A 16,237-nucleotide genomic window follows, 5' to 3' on the forward strand; every position below is an offset into this window, starting at 1 on the left:
CACTCAACAAGTCTGAGACTTCTCTAAAGTTAACAAGGGAGGCTAATACATTTTTCTGTAGGTTATACATTTTTGTATAGCTGTGCCTGTGGGATATAGATAGGAAGGAGAATGTGCAGTGCTACACTCAAACTGACCAGTATAATATGAAAGGTAAAATATGGTGCCTGCTAATAAAGTAACAAATTGCATTTGTTTCAAAGTAGCTATACCCATTTTATTTCAGGATTTCCCACTAGTACAGCAGTATATTTACTCTATAGACAAAAAATTCTACTTTGTTATCTTACTTTTGTAATTAACTTACAATTAAAGGGGCCAATATGATCAGAGGCAGGTACAGACCCTCGCGATCTCTGAAAGATTCTGCTTCCCTGGGCGCTATCCACAAATTTCCACATTTGGTGAAAGTCACACCAGAAGCAGAGTTCTGTGCAAAATTAATACTAATACCGAATTACTAGTGCATACATTGCTGAGGCCTTAAAAACTGACCCTTCCTGCCATATTTTCCCAAAAAATTAAGAACTGAGAATTACTAATTGTAAGAGTAAGCAACCTGCTTGATTAGAAGATGGAAAGCATTTTTATTAATCAGGAACAGCATATTCATTGAATATCATAAATATATCCATATCAAGACAGTTTAAAGCAAGAACTGTTATCTGACTAACAGGGATACTAAAATGACTGTTTTCAGCCTTTTCCCCACTGGAGTCTATTTATCCATTCTGATGCAGATAGCAAGATCTAATTCTGTAAAGACCTAGTGAGTGTTACATTTTGATTAAAAGCTAGCTTCTACATTGTTGACAGCAGACCATTAGCTGGGATTTCCAGATGAGACATGTTTGATAAAGGCAACTGCTTGAATTTGGCTTTCAACATCTTCCCACTCTCAAAAGAATACATTCTGCACATTCACTATTATGCCAAGCCCAGGCAATAAAAATTGTTGACCATTACCTATTTAAAAAACCACACCCTTTTTAGAAGTCACAATGAGAAGAATTACACCTGCGTGGGCATATGGTTTGTACGGTGTATAGGATGTACCACTGACAACTAAGGGCCAAAACAGACTGCAGAAATAATATGTCTTGAGACCACTTTAACTGCCCTGGCTCAATGCTAGGGAATTCTAGGAACAGTAGTTTTGTGAGGTATTGAGTCTTCTCTGTTAAGAGAGCTCTGGTGCAACAACCAACTACATTTCCCAAAATTCCCTGATACTGAGCCAGGTCAGTTAAAGTGGTCTCAAAATGAATTATTTCTGCAGTCTGTTTTGGTCCTAAGTATACTATTTTTTTCTAAAATGCTTTAAAAATCATTAACAAAAATTGCCATTGTTTTCAGCTATAGGCAAGGAAATCGCTCAAAAACAATTTTAGCCCAAGGTTAAAATTAACAGGCCTCTGCACACTGCACATTCTTTTTACTTGAAATTAAGTTATTAATAGACCGAAGACTAGTTCTAAACTAAAATCTCCTCTCTCAGCTTCAAAGACAGGGTTTTGATTTGTCTGTTATTTTTCTATCTCCCAGGGAGGAAAAGCCTAAGCGCTATTTTACTGCTCTATAAGAGCCAAGTAAAATCACCATCTGCTATTATCTTAAGGCAGTGCTTCTCAAATAGTGGGGTGGGCCCCCCAGGGGGGGCGCGAGGCTCCGTAAAAGGGGGCATTTTATAGACAAATGATACTATTTACAATCGCGCGGGGGGCATGACAGAAAATAATTGAGAAGCACTGTCTTAAGGGTACCTTGCTTCAGTTACAAAATTGTGCCTGTAGTGGCTAAAGAGCAACCTCTTTGACAAGCACACTTGACTTTTGAAGCTAACGGTGGAACTTGAGACACAGGTACAAACTATTAAAGAATCAGACAGACAAGCAGCTTCCTGGAACACCCCCCTTGCACATGAAAATAACTAACTTCAGGCAGCCTGAAGCACCAAATTAAGTAAATCATGTTTAAGCTTGATGCAGAGAGGGTACTGACAGCCACAATTATTTTAAGTCAACAACCTTGCACGGTATTCAGGTACACTAATGTAGCTGTTTGTAACTTGCTTTTAACATGCACTTGAAATATTAACAGAAGCAAATAGCATTACAGCAAAAGTTAGAAATACACATTTTATTTCATGTGCCCATAAAAAGACCCAGTTTTCAGATCACAAGTTGTTATTACATATAAGAAATTGTGCACTAGTCTACTGGAGCAGCCTTTACAGATATTACTAGAAGATCCAGATCCTTGCTGCATTAGTCCTAGAAAAGGGGTTTGATCAACTAAATGCTTACATTTTTCAATAACAACAAAGAAATCCCTTAGAATAACGTAAACAAAACTCTTCCAAACATGTTGTCATTCTAATCCAATCTTTCAGGACTCACACTCCTTCGAGGGCTTCCTGATGGTGAACGACTAAAAATAAAAGAGGGGAGAACCACATCACTAGAAGCAACCCATCATTAAATTAGTAGAAAGCATTGAAGAAATTAAATGGGTTAGTGTTCTTACTAGGCAATCCATGCTACCTGCACTTAGCTATAGTCATTAGTAATTTTGATCCTAGCAACTAATTATTTGGATGCTGCTTTTAAAAAGACTGTTAGTTTGAAGTGAAGCAATGACTACAACATTAAAAATACTGAAGTAAACTCACATTTGCATGCACCCCATTCCCACATAAAAATAGCACCAAGCTCTCTTGAGGTATACAAGATGCATACTTACCCTGAGTTAATGGAGAATGGATATAAATGGCTCATATCAAAACTGAAAAAGCAAGACTAAAGATTAAATCAAGTAAAAATGCTTTTAAACACATTTACTCATCTGAGTAACTAAAATGAGACATTTAATCTGTTAATTCTGTCCAGCTAGATGTTCAGTGTCTAGTGACTGTTCTGCAGCACAGCAGTTTGCCCAAAAATTTGCAGGTTTCAGCCATCATAATTCAAGTCTTCAGTTTAATTTTGAGCCATTTACATTTATTGTCCATTAACGTAACAAGATCAATGTGCTCAATAGATGTATAGGAAGGAAATGTATCCTTTCAGAATATGGGATTCACTTAAGACCTATCATTCAATACAGACTTCTAAGTGATTATATTTCAACGTTTGAGACAATGGGTAGCAAATATTCCCCAACCTCTCCCAAAATTCCAAGATGTGCTTTTATCTCTTTCAATCCTCTTTCCCTTATTGTTTTTTAAAACTTCATTCAATACAGCTCTGTAGTTAAAACATTAAATTTTACTGTTTTAAAACTCTCTATGCAATGTAATGTGTCCTGCAGAGTTTCAGCTTACCTTCTCTTTAGAGATGCTGATCTTGATTTGGAACGGCTATAAAAACACCAAATAAGTTGCGTTAGTGTAAAGAACAGTTTATCCATTAGCATACTGTATATACTTGACTATAAGTGGACCTCATGTATAAGTCAAGGGCAGGCCTTGGAGCCAAAATTATGGATTTTGCCATGACTCATGGATAAGTTGAGGAAAAACGTGGAGGCTCCTTCAGTGTGTGCATGTGGCAAGAGGGACTCTAATTGAGGCTTTTTGCTTCAGCATTAATTTCAGTGCAACTCTGTTTAACAGCAACTAATCACCCAGGAGTCTTTCTGCTTGGCTCAAGAGAGAAGGTCAATTTTTGGACATATACCAACACAATAAAGCTTTGCAGGACAGTTTTCAATAGGAGTAACAAGCACTTTGTTATCCCCCACTTCCATGTGGATCTACTCTGTTAACATTAGATTTAGCTATTTTGACTAGGTCTACACAAGTGGTACTATAAACATGTAAGTATAAATTAAAGATTACCTGCTTCTGGGTCGTGAAATGGATCTGGACCTGGACCTTGATCTGGATCGAGACCTAGATTTAAAAGAAGGTATTCAATTCCATGATGTGTTCAATCACTAAAGCAGATCAGATGAAGAACTGCCTGGGTGTTTCATATATTTATTAGGTAGAATGCTAACATTAATATACTAAATAAGGTTATGGAAAGCTGTCACACTAATATGTATATTCTGGGAAAGGTTCCAACTGAGCACCAATACAAGTAATACCAAAAGCATTAAACTGAATCTACAGATTAAATACAGGACCTAATCACACTGTTGTCATAAACAGTACCAAAAAAACCCCTACTTTTATTTTGGGGCAAAACAGACCAGCTCCTCAAACATGGTAAAAATGCTTCCCATGCTTTCTAAAATGGCATGGAGGGGGGGACATACTACTTTTGTTAGGAGTATGGCAAGGTACAGCCAGTCAAGGTTCCCTGGAAGGCTAACGAACCCCTTAGACTCCAGCAGTTGCGCACCTGTTCTAGTCTTCCTACCAAAGCACCTTTTGATTCCATAGTCATATAAATGCATTGGCCAATTACCTTGATCTCTTTAAAGAACCCGAACGAGATCTGCGTGGCGAGATAGACCTGGATCTACGCGGAGAAAGCGATCTAGATCTGCGAGCAGAGATAGACCTGGATCTGAAAAGATGGTTTGCAGTTATACAATTAGGCTAATTTCTGTCAATCTAGAGAAAAATTCCCTACTGATTCAAGTGCTCACCTCCGGCCACGACTTCGGCTGCGTGAGCGAGAGTATCTCCTTCCTCTGGACCTTGAATGAGATCGAGACCGTGACCTAGTTTTAGGTTAGAGAAGACAAGTATTAGACCACGAGTGCAAAAGGTAACATGTGAACCTTTGCTGAAGCCAAAACATGAGATATCTAAAAATTAGTGTCTGTCACTTGAAAAAAAAATTCAGGGCCTATTTGTCTTCAGTATTTTTACTACCTAAAAAAATGTTAAAACTGCATTAACATTTTAGAATTACATCATAATATAAAACACTGTAATGTGTATTTAAAATAAACCTTGCAAGTTTGCAGGTCGACCCTCTTTGGCCCAAGGTCTAGCAGATCTAGACGATCTAGAAGTATCTATAGCCGATCGCTGCATCTAGGTGTTCTCTTCAATCTAACGACGATCAAACTGACAGCCAAATGAGCCAGGTGAGGCTTGATTGACGCAAGAAGATTTTTCTAGGTGGGAATGTGGTCAATCTGGTGTTCCTCTTTTTAAACCGGAGGGGGGCCCCAAATTGAAAGCCAAATTTACTGTTACGGCGATCACCGTCTCAAATTTTCTGCCCTTTAAAGAATAAGGTGAAGCTAGGTGTAGATGGCTCGAGGGGATCTGGCCTCTTATGCTGATCACCTCAAGGTCTAGGAGGATCTTAATTGTCGGATTTGCAAGGCGCCTCAGCATGAAATCTTAAGGCTCGTGACATTCTGAATCAAGGCGACTGACTCAAACGAAGAAACCTGAAAGGTTTTGACCAGGTTGATTATTAACATATTAACATTTTAACACAATAAATAAACAATTGTTAACATACCCATATAATTACAACATTTACATTCATTTCCTTCTTTGCTTACAAAAACTAAGACTAGACTGCTACCAAACTTGCTTCTATCTACACATACCTGCTTCTCCGCCGACGGCTATAGCGATGACAATCATAAGCATAATGACCTTTCTCGCCACATTCATAACACCTATCATTAGGATCAAATGGCCGCCGTGCTGGAGGTCTATCATAGCGAGATCGGCGAGGCATACCAGTTGACAACTCCACTCTAACCCTGGAGCCACAGATCACCCTACAATTGAAAATCATTGCAGTTAATATATTGAATAATTAACAGTAAAAATACATGCGTTTTGTATTGAACTAGCATTTGTACACACTTTCCATCTAGGCCACGAACTGCATCTTCAGCATCTCTCGGGTCTTCAAACTCAACAAACGCAAATCCTGGAGGGTTTCGTGCAATCCACACTGTTCGTAACGGCCCATAGTAGCTAAAGGCTCTCTCAAGCTCTCCTTTGCCAGCACCTGTTCCTAAATTCCCAACATACACTTTGGTTTCTGCAAAAAGAAAAAAAAATGAGTTGCAATTAGGAAAGAATTATCCCTGTGAAGCTATAAGGTCAGATAATGCAACAGATTCTCCACTAGAAACATTAAAAAGGTCGCTGTGGTGGAAATTTTAAACTTGTCAAGAACACCCACTACTTTTTTGTATAAGCTAGCACTCTGCTTAGGTATTTAACTGACACAATTAATTCCCTGAGGTCCCCTTCAATGCATTTTGGCTATCTGAGCCACATGGAAATTAACTGTGTCCAGAACATGTCTGATTTTCCTCTACCCGAGTACAGCAATGAGTTACATCAATTTATTTTGTTTATTGATTTCAAGGGTTTATATCTCATCTTTCTCCCACAATGGGATTTAATTAACTTAATGACATTCCACTTGAAAAAAACACTTTCTACGTCCTTAACACCTGAAAGGACGGGAAAGAAGTTTGCCTAAAAATATCACAAGACAAAATCCTCTTCCTCCACAGAACAGCTCCCTCCACATGCCCAAAATCAGGCCCCCAAAATGGCTCCTGCTTGGTTCACACTGCACTGCAATACCTCTGGGGCTCCACATCCACACACACACCCCCCCCCCTTTAATCAGGAAGGCTGCACATGCACTGCAGAAATAATGCAGTTTGGCCCCACTTTGACTGCCATGGCTCCATCCTGTGGGATCCTGGGTTTTGTAACTTGTGGCACCAGAGCTCTCTGACAGAGGCTGCATTCGCTCTGCACTAATAATCGGATTTGAGACCGCTTTAACTGCCATGACTCCATGTTATGGAATTCTGGGAATTGTAGAAAACCTCTGTTACCACAACAGAATAGAGGCGGCTAATAATAATAATAATAAGACATCCTTAAAACACAATAAATCAGTTATCATCATTATATCCCAACCCTCCCACCCACAATAAAATACAATCAAATTTGTTGTTAAAACAAGGCAGAGGCAGATCTGGAGAGTAGTGGATGCCTGGTAGATTTAATAGAAAAGCTACTCATGTTAATCTGGGAAGGCCGGCCGGAAGAGAGGAGGGGGCTAAACAGAGTCCCCAGACTGTTGGGGGCAATTAGCTTACGGCTGTAAATGGCTTGGAGTGGCATGAAGCAGTATACCCCTCCCTCCGTATCTGCAGCACTGGTAGTTGTGTACCTGATTAATATACTCTCTAGGAATCTCTAGGTCCTCCAGTGCAACTCTATGATCAACCAACTACAAGTTGCACTGGAAGCCCTAGCGTCCGTGGCCAGGGCCTGTGGGATGCTGGCCACAGAGCGGCCCTGGAGGACCCAGAGATTGCTAGAAAGCAGAAAACATGGTGCTTATGTTCCTTGTGGTTTCCCCTAACCCTAGCGAATGCGGAGGGACGAGCGTAGATACACACAACGTTATAAACATCAGCGCCTGGGGGCTCTGGGGGGACATCCGTATCAGCCAGGGAAGAAGAACACAGGCCTCCTTCCCTATTTGCGGATGCGGTTCTTGACTGGGCTTATTAATGTCTTCTCTGCAGGAATCTCTCGGTCCGCAGAGCAACTCTATGGCCAACTTTAACCAAAGGCCGCCCTGGAGGACCTGGGGATGGATGCCTACGGAGAACACTCCTCCGGCGCCATTCTGTGCCCGATGCCCGGCTGATGCTGGCCACAGAGTGGCCCTGGAGGGCCGAGAGGGGCGCTCTATCCCCGGGGGCGCTATTGATATTCCTGCGGGGAGGATGCGGGCGGGACTACGAAAGCGCGTCCAAAGGGCCCAAGCGGAAGGGAGGCCGTTGGGAGGCCGCTCTCCAGCGCAGCTCCTCCGTCCGTCCGTCCGTCCGGTTCCTTCTCGCCTCTCCCCCGAACCCTGCCCTTCGAGGCGGCGGCAAAGGCGCCCGTCTGGAGAGGAGGCGCTGCCGCCATCTTTGGCGCCGCCTCCATTTTACCCTCGCGGCGGCGGCGGCGGCGTCATCGGTGGGAAGAGCAGGAGGGAGAATGGCGCGTGCCTTCGGGGAAGGGGCCTGGCTAAACCACGGCGAGGCCGACTCCAGTCTCAATCGGGGCCCAGAGGCGTAAGCCCTGATAACGGACCTCGCTCGCCAGGCCTTCGCTCTCAGCGTGGGCAAAATGGCGGCTGTGGCCTGGCGCTCAGCCCGGACTCGGAACCGGCGGAGGACGGAAGGAAGGCGGCCCAAGCGGCGCTGGTTTCCCCTCTCCTCCGCTCCTTCCCCGCTCGCTGCCCTCCTTGGCCTCGCCGCCCACTCGCTCGCTCCCTCCCTCACTCACCGCCTCCGTATCGGCCGTAGCGCGACATCTTCTCCTCTCCGAGAGAACTAGCCAACCGTCTGCCGCGCGCATGCGGGGTTCCGGGCCTTTATATAGGTTTCCGCCGTTGCCGCGCATGCGCGTCGCGAACCCTCGGCCCCGCGCGAGCTCGGCGGGAAAAGCCCGCGGTTTCCGTCTCCATGGCAACGGCTGGGAGGGAGGGGGAGGGAGGGAGAGGGAGCAGGCGGCGGCGGCCATTTTGGGGCTTGATCCTGTTGTTATTATTGTTATCGTTGTTATTTCGTTAAGCGCGTCGTCTTGGCTGGAGCGTCGCTCTGCGTCCGCCTTTTTGGGGAAAGCTTTCGGGTAAAGCCCACTTTTCCACACTGCAGGAATAATAACCCACTTTGAGACCGCTTTAGCTGCCCTGGCTCAATGCTGGGGGATTCTGGGAACTGTAGTCCTGCGAGACATTTAGCCTCCTCTGCGCCACAATCGCACCACAGTCCCCGGGGTTCTCTGGCACTGAGCCAGGGCAGTTAGCGCGGGATCAAAGTGGGTTATTATCCCTCAGTGTGTCCTGGGACTTAAGACATCCCTCTGAGGATGGAAGGCGCCGGTCAGAACAACGAGGGCTTCGGCATGAAGAGCAACCAGGAGCCGCGAGTCCAGAGGGCGCTCTGAGCCCTGGATCGCACTGGAGGCAGGTCCCCACCGGATCAAGCCCCATGAAAATGGCATCCCTTACAGAACATGGAAGAGAGAGAGAGAGAGATTGATGGCTGGTTAAAAAATGCCATGGATTTAGAAGAAAGCACTAATAAATTGGGATTTGAGGTTCATGGCTTCAGTCTTCAGCCCAAATACATTGAATATTGTTTGTTCATTTTAAAAACGGCTGCTTTTTTGTCAGTTCTGGAGGCAGAAGGAAACAGTGACAAACAGTGGCAGAGCTGCCCCTGACATAGGTCTCTGTCTGTTTGTTGTGGGTTGGGCTTTTTGCTAGTTCCTTTTGCTTCTGTGCAAGGTCCCACTGGGCAATGAAACCCAATGGGTGAAGCCCTTGGGCAAGAAGTCACACTCTCTCAGCCTCAGCCTATGGCAAACCTCCTCTGAACAAACCTTGCCACGACAAAAACAACATGGCAAGGTTGCCTTAGGATCGCCATAAGTCAGAAACTACCAGTACTTGGGGTCACACAACACACACACAGACACAAGCCCATTGCTCTGACATGGCTGAGAACACCTTTGCTGACAACTTTTGCTTTGCTTTATTCATTGCCTTCCGTAAATAGGAAACATGGCCGAGTGGCGGAGGAAGAGTCCTGTGGAGTGGCTGAATTATGTGAACAAGGAAGTCAGAGTGCTCTCCGCTGAGAAACACCAGCATAAAGGATGGGTCTTGACAGTTGACCCAGTCTCTGCCAAGTAAGTAGGAGTTCAGCCTCAGTTCAATTAGCATAATTATTAATATTCTTTTATATTTTCTTTCTCTCAGTAAAGGGACTCAAGACAGCTTACAAATTTTCTTAAAACAGTACAAGTTAAAAACAATACAAAGCATGAAGACATAAATACAGCATTAAAAAAAACACTATCTCATGTCAAAGTTTAAAAACAACAACCAGTGTCTCCTATCTTGAGAAGGAGAAAGGTGAATTTTAATTTACTTTCAAAACCAGGGGATAGAACAAGGATGGGAAATCCTGTTCAGTGGTCCTTCACATTCGCTGGAGTTAGGGGCGAAGGACGCCTGTGAATGTGGAAAAACCACAGATAAAAGAAAAACACTATTCTTTTTACCTGAGAGAACAGCTCTAGAGGAATCTCCAGGTTCTCCGCTCAACTCTGTGGCCAACATCTACCAGAGGCTGACCATAGAATCATGCTGGAGGATGATTCTAGGGTTTCCAGCACATCTGTATGGTCAATTTCTGGCAGAGTTGTGCCAGGGATGACCGAGAGATTCCCACAGAGAATGTATTAGTCAAATCCACAAATAATCAAACCCACAAAAATGAAAGCTTCAGATATGGAGGGCCAACTGTAATTAGTTATGGTAAATATTTTGCCCACTAGTATAAGTGAATAGGTATGATTAAGTAATGGCTACCAATACAAGGTTTAGCAGCAATATGAGAGTATCATTAAAAGCTCTAAATGTTTTTCATAGCCGCGGTACAGACTGCCCAAAAAGGGTGGCCTGCTGGCGCCTATTTTTCTGCAGGCGGGAAACTTCAGCCGCCAAACAGCACTTCCCACCAGAGGAAAAAGAACCCGCAAAAAGCGGGTCCTTTTGAAGCTGCAGCGGTGCCAGTGGCAGCACTTGCGTAACAATGGCGGCACCCATGTAAACAGGGCGCCACCATTAGTTACACCCTCGTCACATGCGAGGTTTGCAGGGCGTGTGGGCGCTCCGCCCCCCAGGCAACTCTCACACTTGACAAGGGCGCTGCAAAGGGAGGTATGTACCGGGCCCAAGTTGAGGCTTTAATGAATGGTTTGTCCCATGTGCAGGAGGGACACCCTTTTTTTTCATTGCAAGTGTGTAGAGACAGGCCAGAGTTTCTTACTGAACAGTGGGGTAAACTCATGAAACTCAATGTACATGCCCATTGGCATTTTCCCTAATGTAATTCTGTAGGTCATCTCTTTCTTTTTATACAGGACATGTATAAAGATGTGAGGGGTGATGCTGGATGTAGTTGTGGTTCCAAGAGAACTGTTTTATTTACATCAGTGTTACCGCTCTATGAGTTTTGTGTGTAGACTTTGGTTATACTGAGATTTGATATTTACAATGAAAGGAGGAAACTTTTATGAATTAAGGATTATCCTACTGTATTACAGTCAGCACTCCACATTTGCAGCTTTATTTGTGGCTTTGATTAATATGTCTTCTCTAGGAATCTCTAGGTCTTCCGGTGCAACTGTGCTGGAAATTGACCGTAGAGTTGCCCTGGAGGACTTGGAGATTACTAGAGAAAGCACTTCTCTGTTACCACATTTGGATTTTAATAAATTTTGGAGTGTGTGTGGAGTTTCTTCATGACCCCAAACTGACCTGCCAGGCTGGCAGCCATAATCCTGAAAGCAGTGGGTCAGGTAGGCAAGATGAGTCATACTCACAAGACCCCTGAGAAACAACACTTTGGAAATTCCCCATAGAAAGGTTTGGGAGTTGCTAAAGGGAAAACCATCACCTCTAAGAATAAAGGTCTCACACTTGATGAGCCAGTGATTAACTTTAACTCATCTACCATCTCCCCCTGATTGTTGTCAGACCACTTTGCCTCAACAAGACAATACAAAGCTTTTGTTTACAATGGCCAAGCAACCAAACACCTTTTGTTCTCACCATCAAGCACCTTTGCCAGAAGCAAGATTTTGCCTGTTCACTGGGCTGGGCCAGTCTGCATTTCAGAGGGAAGCCCTGTCCCCTTGAACCCTGGCCTGGCTCCTGACTCCTGGTTCCTGCCCAGTCATTCTATGGCTGAGCCTCATGCCACCCCCATCATATTCCATTTGGACTCCTGAAGAAGCCTACTGGAGTAGGTATAGCCCTAGTACTGCCTTGAACTATTCCCTATTTCCATTCTTGATTTTCCGAGCCTTGTATGAGTGAGTGTGTGTTAGTGAATTGTGTGCATTTCCCCCCTTATTATTGGAATTCCCTGGTCTCTTGGTAGACACAATGGGAGATGATTCTGCAGGGTCGTCGTAGCAGGCCCCCTCTTGCAATATTGAGCTAATATTAAAATTCCCCTAATTGGACCCTTGGCTACATCTCTAGGCATTTGTAGGTCCTCCACTAAGATTCTGTGGCCAGTTTCTGGCAGATGTTGACCATAGAGTTGGACTGGAGGACCTAGAGATTTCTAGAGAAGTGTTCTCTCAGGGAAAAGCAGTGTTAGTGTTGTTGTTGTTTTGCAGTTTCTCCACTTTTATGGGAGTCCTGTGCCTGTGACCCCAGCGAATGTGGAGGACCAACTGTAGTGAGAATCACTCACCTGATCAGTATTGCTGAGCAAAAAATAGCATGGGTGGTTAATCATTTTTCTCCAAATTCACCCCCCCCCCCCCCGCCGTCAATATTTATAAGGGAGTAATTCACTCTTTAGATTTAAGGGAAGCTATTCATAGGATTTGAGTTCCCTGGACTAGGTAGGTTCAAAACACAGTGCAGAAATAAACCAGTTTGAGACCGCTTTAACTCCCCTGGCTCTGTAGTTTTGTAAGACATTTTGCGTTCTCAGAAAGCTCTGATACCACAACAAACTACAATTCCCAGGATTCCTTATCACTGAGCCAAGGCAGTTAAAGCAGTGCATTTATTATTTCTGCAGTGTATTTTGGACTATAGGTGAAGGTGACTAAATCTAAATGCAACCAATTTAGTCATGGGGACTTATTTCCAATGCGTTAAAATATCCTTCTTTCTTAAATATTTGTATTTAAAGCTAGCATATTGCAGTATCTGAAGGTTGTGATATATGAAGAGATCCTGTGAAAAATAGGCCAGTCTTTGATGTTTTTGCAGTGCCACGGGTTGTGTATTTCATTGGCATGTTGCTGCTGTACCTTCACATGTTTTGTTCTAAGTACTTACAAGGGCTTGTCTGGTTAGATGAGGGTAATATAAAGTACAGATATTTGATAGTCTATAGCACCTATTTATGTATCTCTTGAGGTTCATCAAAGTGTGTGTGAATCTGTTTTCACAGCATTCTTTTAGCAAATTTCCTTGAGAATGGAAAAACATGTATTTCAGCCATTTTGGGTCATGCAGTGCAAGATGTTGAAATAGTGGCTGAAGCAGATGATGAGATGAAAGAGAAGCTTGCACACCTTTTCATGCCTGAAAAAAGCCAAACCTATAATCAAGAAGAATTGGATCAAAAGAAAAACAGTTTGAAAAGTTGGCTGGTGAAAAACCATATCCCTGTGGAAGAACAAGGAGAATCACAATCAACATTGTGTGTTGCAGGAGTTTTAACTATTAGCCCACCTTATGGACCAGAAGACTGCACCAGTTCCAATGAGATAATTTTGTCTAGAGTTCAACAGTTGATAGAAAGTTACCTTGCACTTCCACAATGATGGATATACTTGTAAAATCTATGTACTACTTGCAATCTTTTCCCTTTACACTAGGTCTAAATATATATTTTCATAAGGAAGTAAGCATTCAAGTTGTCATTTTTTTTCTTTTGGATTCTGGGAAAGTTCATATGAAAACATCCAGAAGAAAATTACAGAGATACACCTAGCACCTCAGGCATTGGAGCCTGGTTACTACCAATATCTATAAATATTGAAACTATCACAAGGGCTATGCTCCCCCTTCCAGGTTTTTATATTAATTGGAAAGAATTACATTTCAGGGTTAAACAATTTCACGGTTAGGCAACTGTCCACGGTCCAAAACACGCTGCAGAAATAATCCAGTTTGAGACCACTTTAACCACCCTGGCTCAGTGCTAGGGAATTCTGGGAACTCTATTTTTGTGAGACATTTAGCCTTTTGTATCGGAGCACTCTCAAAGTGGATTATTTCTGCAGTGTATTTTGGATGTCAAACCCTTCCCACCCCCCAAAAACCCCATGTTGGCAGCATCCCAACGTTTCCAAGGTGCTGGAGATTGGGGCACCAGGAAATGTTGCTAAGAACATCCAGAACAGGTAGCTGGAGAAAACCATCTGGGTCCTGCTACAATTGCTTGTCTCAAGGTGCTCCAAGACCAGGAGAGCACCACAGATGTAATTTCCCAGCAGAGAGGGTCCTGTCCTCCTGTAATCTGGGTTTAGCTCCTCCTATTTGCTCCTGTAGGCAGGGACTATAAACAAAAGACCGACCCCTATATAGGGAGGAGCTAGCCCCCCTGAGCCTCAGTCAATAACAAGCCCAGTCTTGTTCCTTCCTATGCTCCTAGCAGGATGTGTCTCTTCGAGCCAGCAAGGTTTTTCCTTCTCCGAAAGCAGTTTGAGAGTTTTCTTGGCCTTCCCTTCTCCTCTCTCCTGCCTTTCGCCCCTACGTTGGTGGTGGCTATGGCGGAGGACCCCAAGAGCACTGGCTAAGGGTCATCCTTAGCTCAGGCTTCCCTAGCTCAGGGTCTGCCAGCTCAACAGAAGGAGCTGGCTTCAGAGAGAGACCCATTGGGATGGGTTTGCTGTTGCTCTGCAGCTTCTTCACTACTGCCACTCCAGTCCTTTTATTCTCTTCATTTCTCTTGCTGCCTTGGGAGCATGAAGAAGGACTTAACATGGCAAGGGCTCCCAGGATTGGAGAAAGGTCTTGGCTTTGCCAATGACTCTCCCTCTCCTCCAAGCTGCCCCCTCTCATGGTGGGAGCACAGGAGATTTCTGCAAACAGCATTGCAGCACATGGGAGCCGTGGGAACAGATGGTGAGGAGTTTCCCCTCCATGTCTCTGTTTCTCCACATCACCTCTGCCCAGCCTGTTTAAGGCCAGGGATCAGTGAGGAAACTGGCCAGAAGTCATGGAAACTTCCCTCCTCAGCATCTCTGCCCAGCCAGAGTTCAGAGGACAGGCCAGCCAAAGCCATGGCAAAGGATTTCTCTGCATCACCTCTGCCCAGCCTGTTTAAGGCCAGGGATCAGTGAGGAAACTGGCCGGAAGTTATGGAAACTTCCCTTCTCAACATCGCTGCTCAGTCCATTCGGGGCCAGAGTACAGGGGACAGGCCAGCCAAAAGCCATGGCAAGGGTTTTCTCTGCATCACCTCTGCACAGCCTGAAACGGCCAACGCCAGGGAGTCAAGCCAGCCAGAAGACACAGGATAAAGGTGATTACCAGGGGCCCTCTCTCTCTAGCCACCATATCCGTTGCCAGATCTAATGCCCTCGCTCGGGACAGGCATGGCCATGAAGCCTCTGCCATGGCCATTGCAGGCACTATGCCTAGCATAAGGTTTGGGACTCTGCCAGGAGGGCAGATGGGGACATAAACCCTTGGTCTCCCCCTTCCTTCCCTTCTCTGGCCCCAATACCACCCAGGACCCCAACAGGTGTGGGGGATCCTTTTGCAGACTGTGAAGCATATGGTGGTGTTGCCAGGGCTCCTGCACTTTCATTTTGAATTCTTATAATGTGATGGTGTGTAAGGAGGCAGAGGACTCCTCTTCTATGTTGTACAGCCGCATGGCTGTAAAGGAAGCTGGACTTGGCCCACCAGGAGCTGATGCTTCCAACTCTAAAATGGTCTTTTTTGGCTGCCACAGACCATCCCACAATAAAGCACAATATGGCTTCATGTCCTCCACAGAGAGAGCATGGCCTCTGCCACCCACTTCTAAACATAGGCTGGAGGGCCATCTATCGGTTATGCTTTGATTGAGAGTTCCTGCATGGCGGAATGGGGTTGGACTGGATGACCCTTGGGGTCTCTTCCAACCCAAGGATACTATGTGAGAGCACATGGATACAAATCCTCCTGTGTTCCCTCCCAAAAAATTACAACAACAAAAAGGGTTAAACCACTTGTGGATATCATGGGTGGAGAGTTCCCTTCACCCCCAATTGTGTTTGGCTGCCCCAAACTATGGCACTCTTGAGAGAGCAGCTTGAGCGCTTGGCCTCTCCTTTCCATCAGAGATTACCCTTTCTCAGGATACAGACATACCTCAGGTAAATGGGGGGCCATGTCCCACAGCAGCCCCTCTGCCCTTCCCAGCTACCTATGCAAGTGGGAAGGGGGTTGACAACCAAGCCAGCTTCTATCATGCAGCCAGGTTACTAAAGCCTGCCTGAGATAATAAGGGCTAAGCTTGTAATCCCCAGCTTGAAGTTGGGGCTGTTTCAAACATAAATAAAACAAATTGCCCTGTGAGTATCAGGGCTACACTACAGGCCATATGCAGCTATCTACCCATGTTTAGCAATGCTCTTCAGTCACTGCTAACCCAGGAGCAGTTTCCTCAGTGCCTGGAAGAGGCTACTGCCCAGGCAGTCTCCCTTGATGGGGCAAATAAAGGAGGGGAGAGCCCCCAGACCAACAGG

The 16,237-nt window shown here is 44.7% G+C and overlaps 2 protein-coding genes across 4 annotated transcripts; one reads left to right on the forward strand and one right to left on the reverse strand.

Moving 5' to 3' along the window:
* Nucleotides 1–2,124: 2,124 nt before the first annotated feature.
* SRSF7 (serine and arginine rich splicing factor 7) lies at nucleotides 2,125–8,337 on the reverse strand. 2 transcript variants are annotated; one of them, XM_089529005.1, is made up of 9 exons: nucleotides 8,237–8,337; nucleotides 5,786–5,966; nucleotides 5,521–5,697; nucleotides 4,597–4,671; nucleotides 4,413–4,514; nucleotides 3,839–3,892; nucleotides 3,323–3,358; nucleotides 2,743–2,784; nucleotides 2,125–2,430 (listed from the first exon to the last, which is right to left on the reverse strand). In XM_089529005.1, the coding sequence occupies exons 1-9, from the start codon at nucleotides 8,262–8,264 to the stop codon at nucleotides 2,376–2,378; spliced, it is 750 nt and encodes a 249-aa protein (XP_089385131.1). In that variant the 5' UTR covers nucleotides 8,265–8,337; the 3' UTR covers nucleotides 2,125–2,375. The 2 variants fall into 2 exon arrangements, with proteins under 2 accessions (XP_089385131.1, XP_089385132.1); XM_089529006.1 differs by lacking the exon at nucleotides 2,743–2,784.
* Nucleotides 8,338–8,459: 122 nt separating this feature from the next.
* On the forward strand, nucleotides 8,460–13,398 carry GEMIN6 (gem nuclear organelle associated protein 6). 2 transcript variants are annotated; one of them, XM_089528295.1, is made up of 3 exons: nucleotides 8,460–8,581; nucleotides 9,514–9,646; nucleotides 12,943–13,398. In XM_089528295.1, exons 2-3 carry the CDS (start codon nucleotides 9,519–9,521, stop codon nucleotides 13,316–13,318), a joined length of 504 nt encoding a protein of 167 aa, XP_089384421.1. In that variant the 5' UTR covers nucleotides 8,460–8,581; nucleotides 9,514–9,518; the 3' UTR covers nucleotides 13,319–13,398. The 2 variants fall into 2 exon arrangements, with proteins under 2 accessions (XP_089384421.1, XP_089384420.1); XM_089528294.1 differs by lacking the exon at nucleotides 8,460–8,581 and having other exon boundaries at nucleotides 9,316–9,646.
* The last annotated feature ends 2,839 nt before the right edge of the window (nucleotides 13,399–16,237 follow it).

The sequence above is a fragment of the Sceloporus occidentalis genome, unplaced genomic scaffold, assembly GCF_023333645.1.
Source record: "Sceloporus occidentalis isolate IW3139 unplaced genomic scaffold, rSceOcc1.0.p SCAF_6, whole genome shotgun sequence".
NCBI lineage: Eukaryota > Metazoa > Chordata > Lepidosauria > Squamata > Phrynosomatidae > Sceloporus > Sceloporus occidentalis.

What these genes read in the sequence shown, in the direction of transcription:
- SRSF7 (XM_089529005.1), bottom strand. Translation starts at nt 8,264, where the DNA reads ATGTCGCGCTACGGCCGATACGGAGGCG. An exon ending in CTACGGCCGATACGGAGGCG is followed by an intron (nt 5,967 to 8,236) that starts GTGAGTGAGGGA and finishes TTCTTTTTGCAG; the next exon opens with AAACCAAAGTGTATGTTGGG. An exon ending in AGCCGTCGGCGGAGAAGCAG is followed by an intron (nt 4,672 to 5,520) that starts GTATGTGTAGAT and finishes ACCTAAAACTAG; the next exon opens with GTCACGGTCTCGATCTCATT.
- GEMIN6 (XM_089528295.1), top strand. Translation starts at nt 9,519, where the DNA reads ATGGCCGAGTGGCGGAGGAAGAGTCCTGTGGAGTGGCTGAATTATGTG. An exon ending in GTTGACCCAGTCTCTGCCAA is followed by an intron (nt 9,647 to 12,942) that starts GTAAGTAGGAGT and finishes CTGTTTTCACAG; the next exon opens with CATTCTTTTAGCAAATTTCC.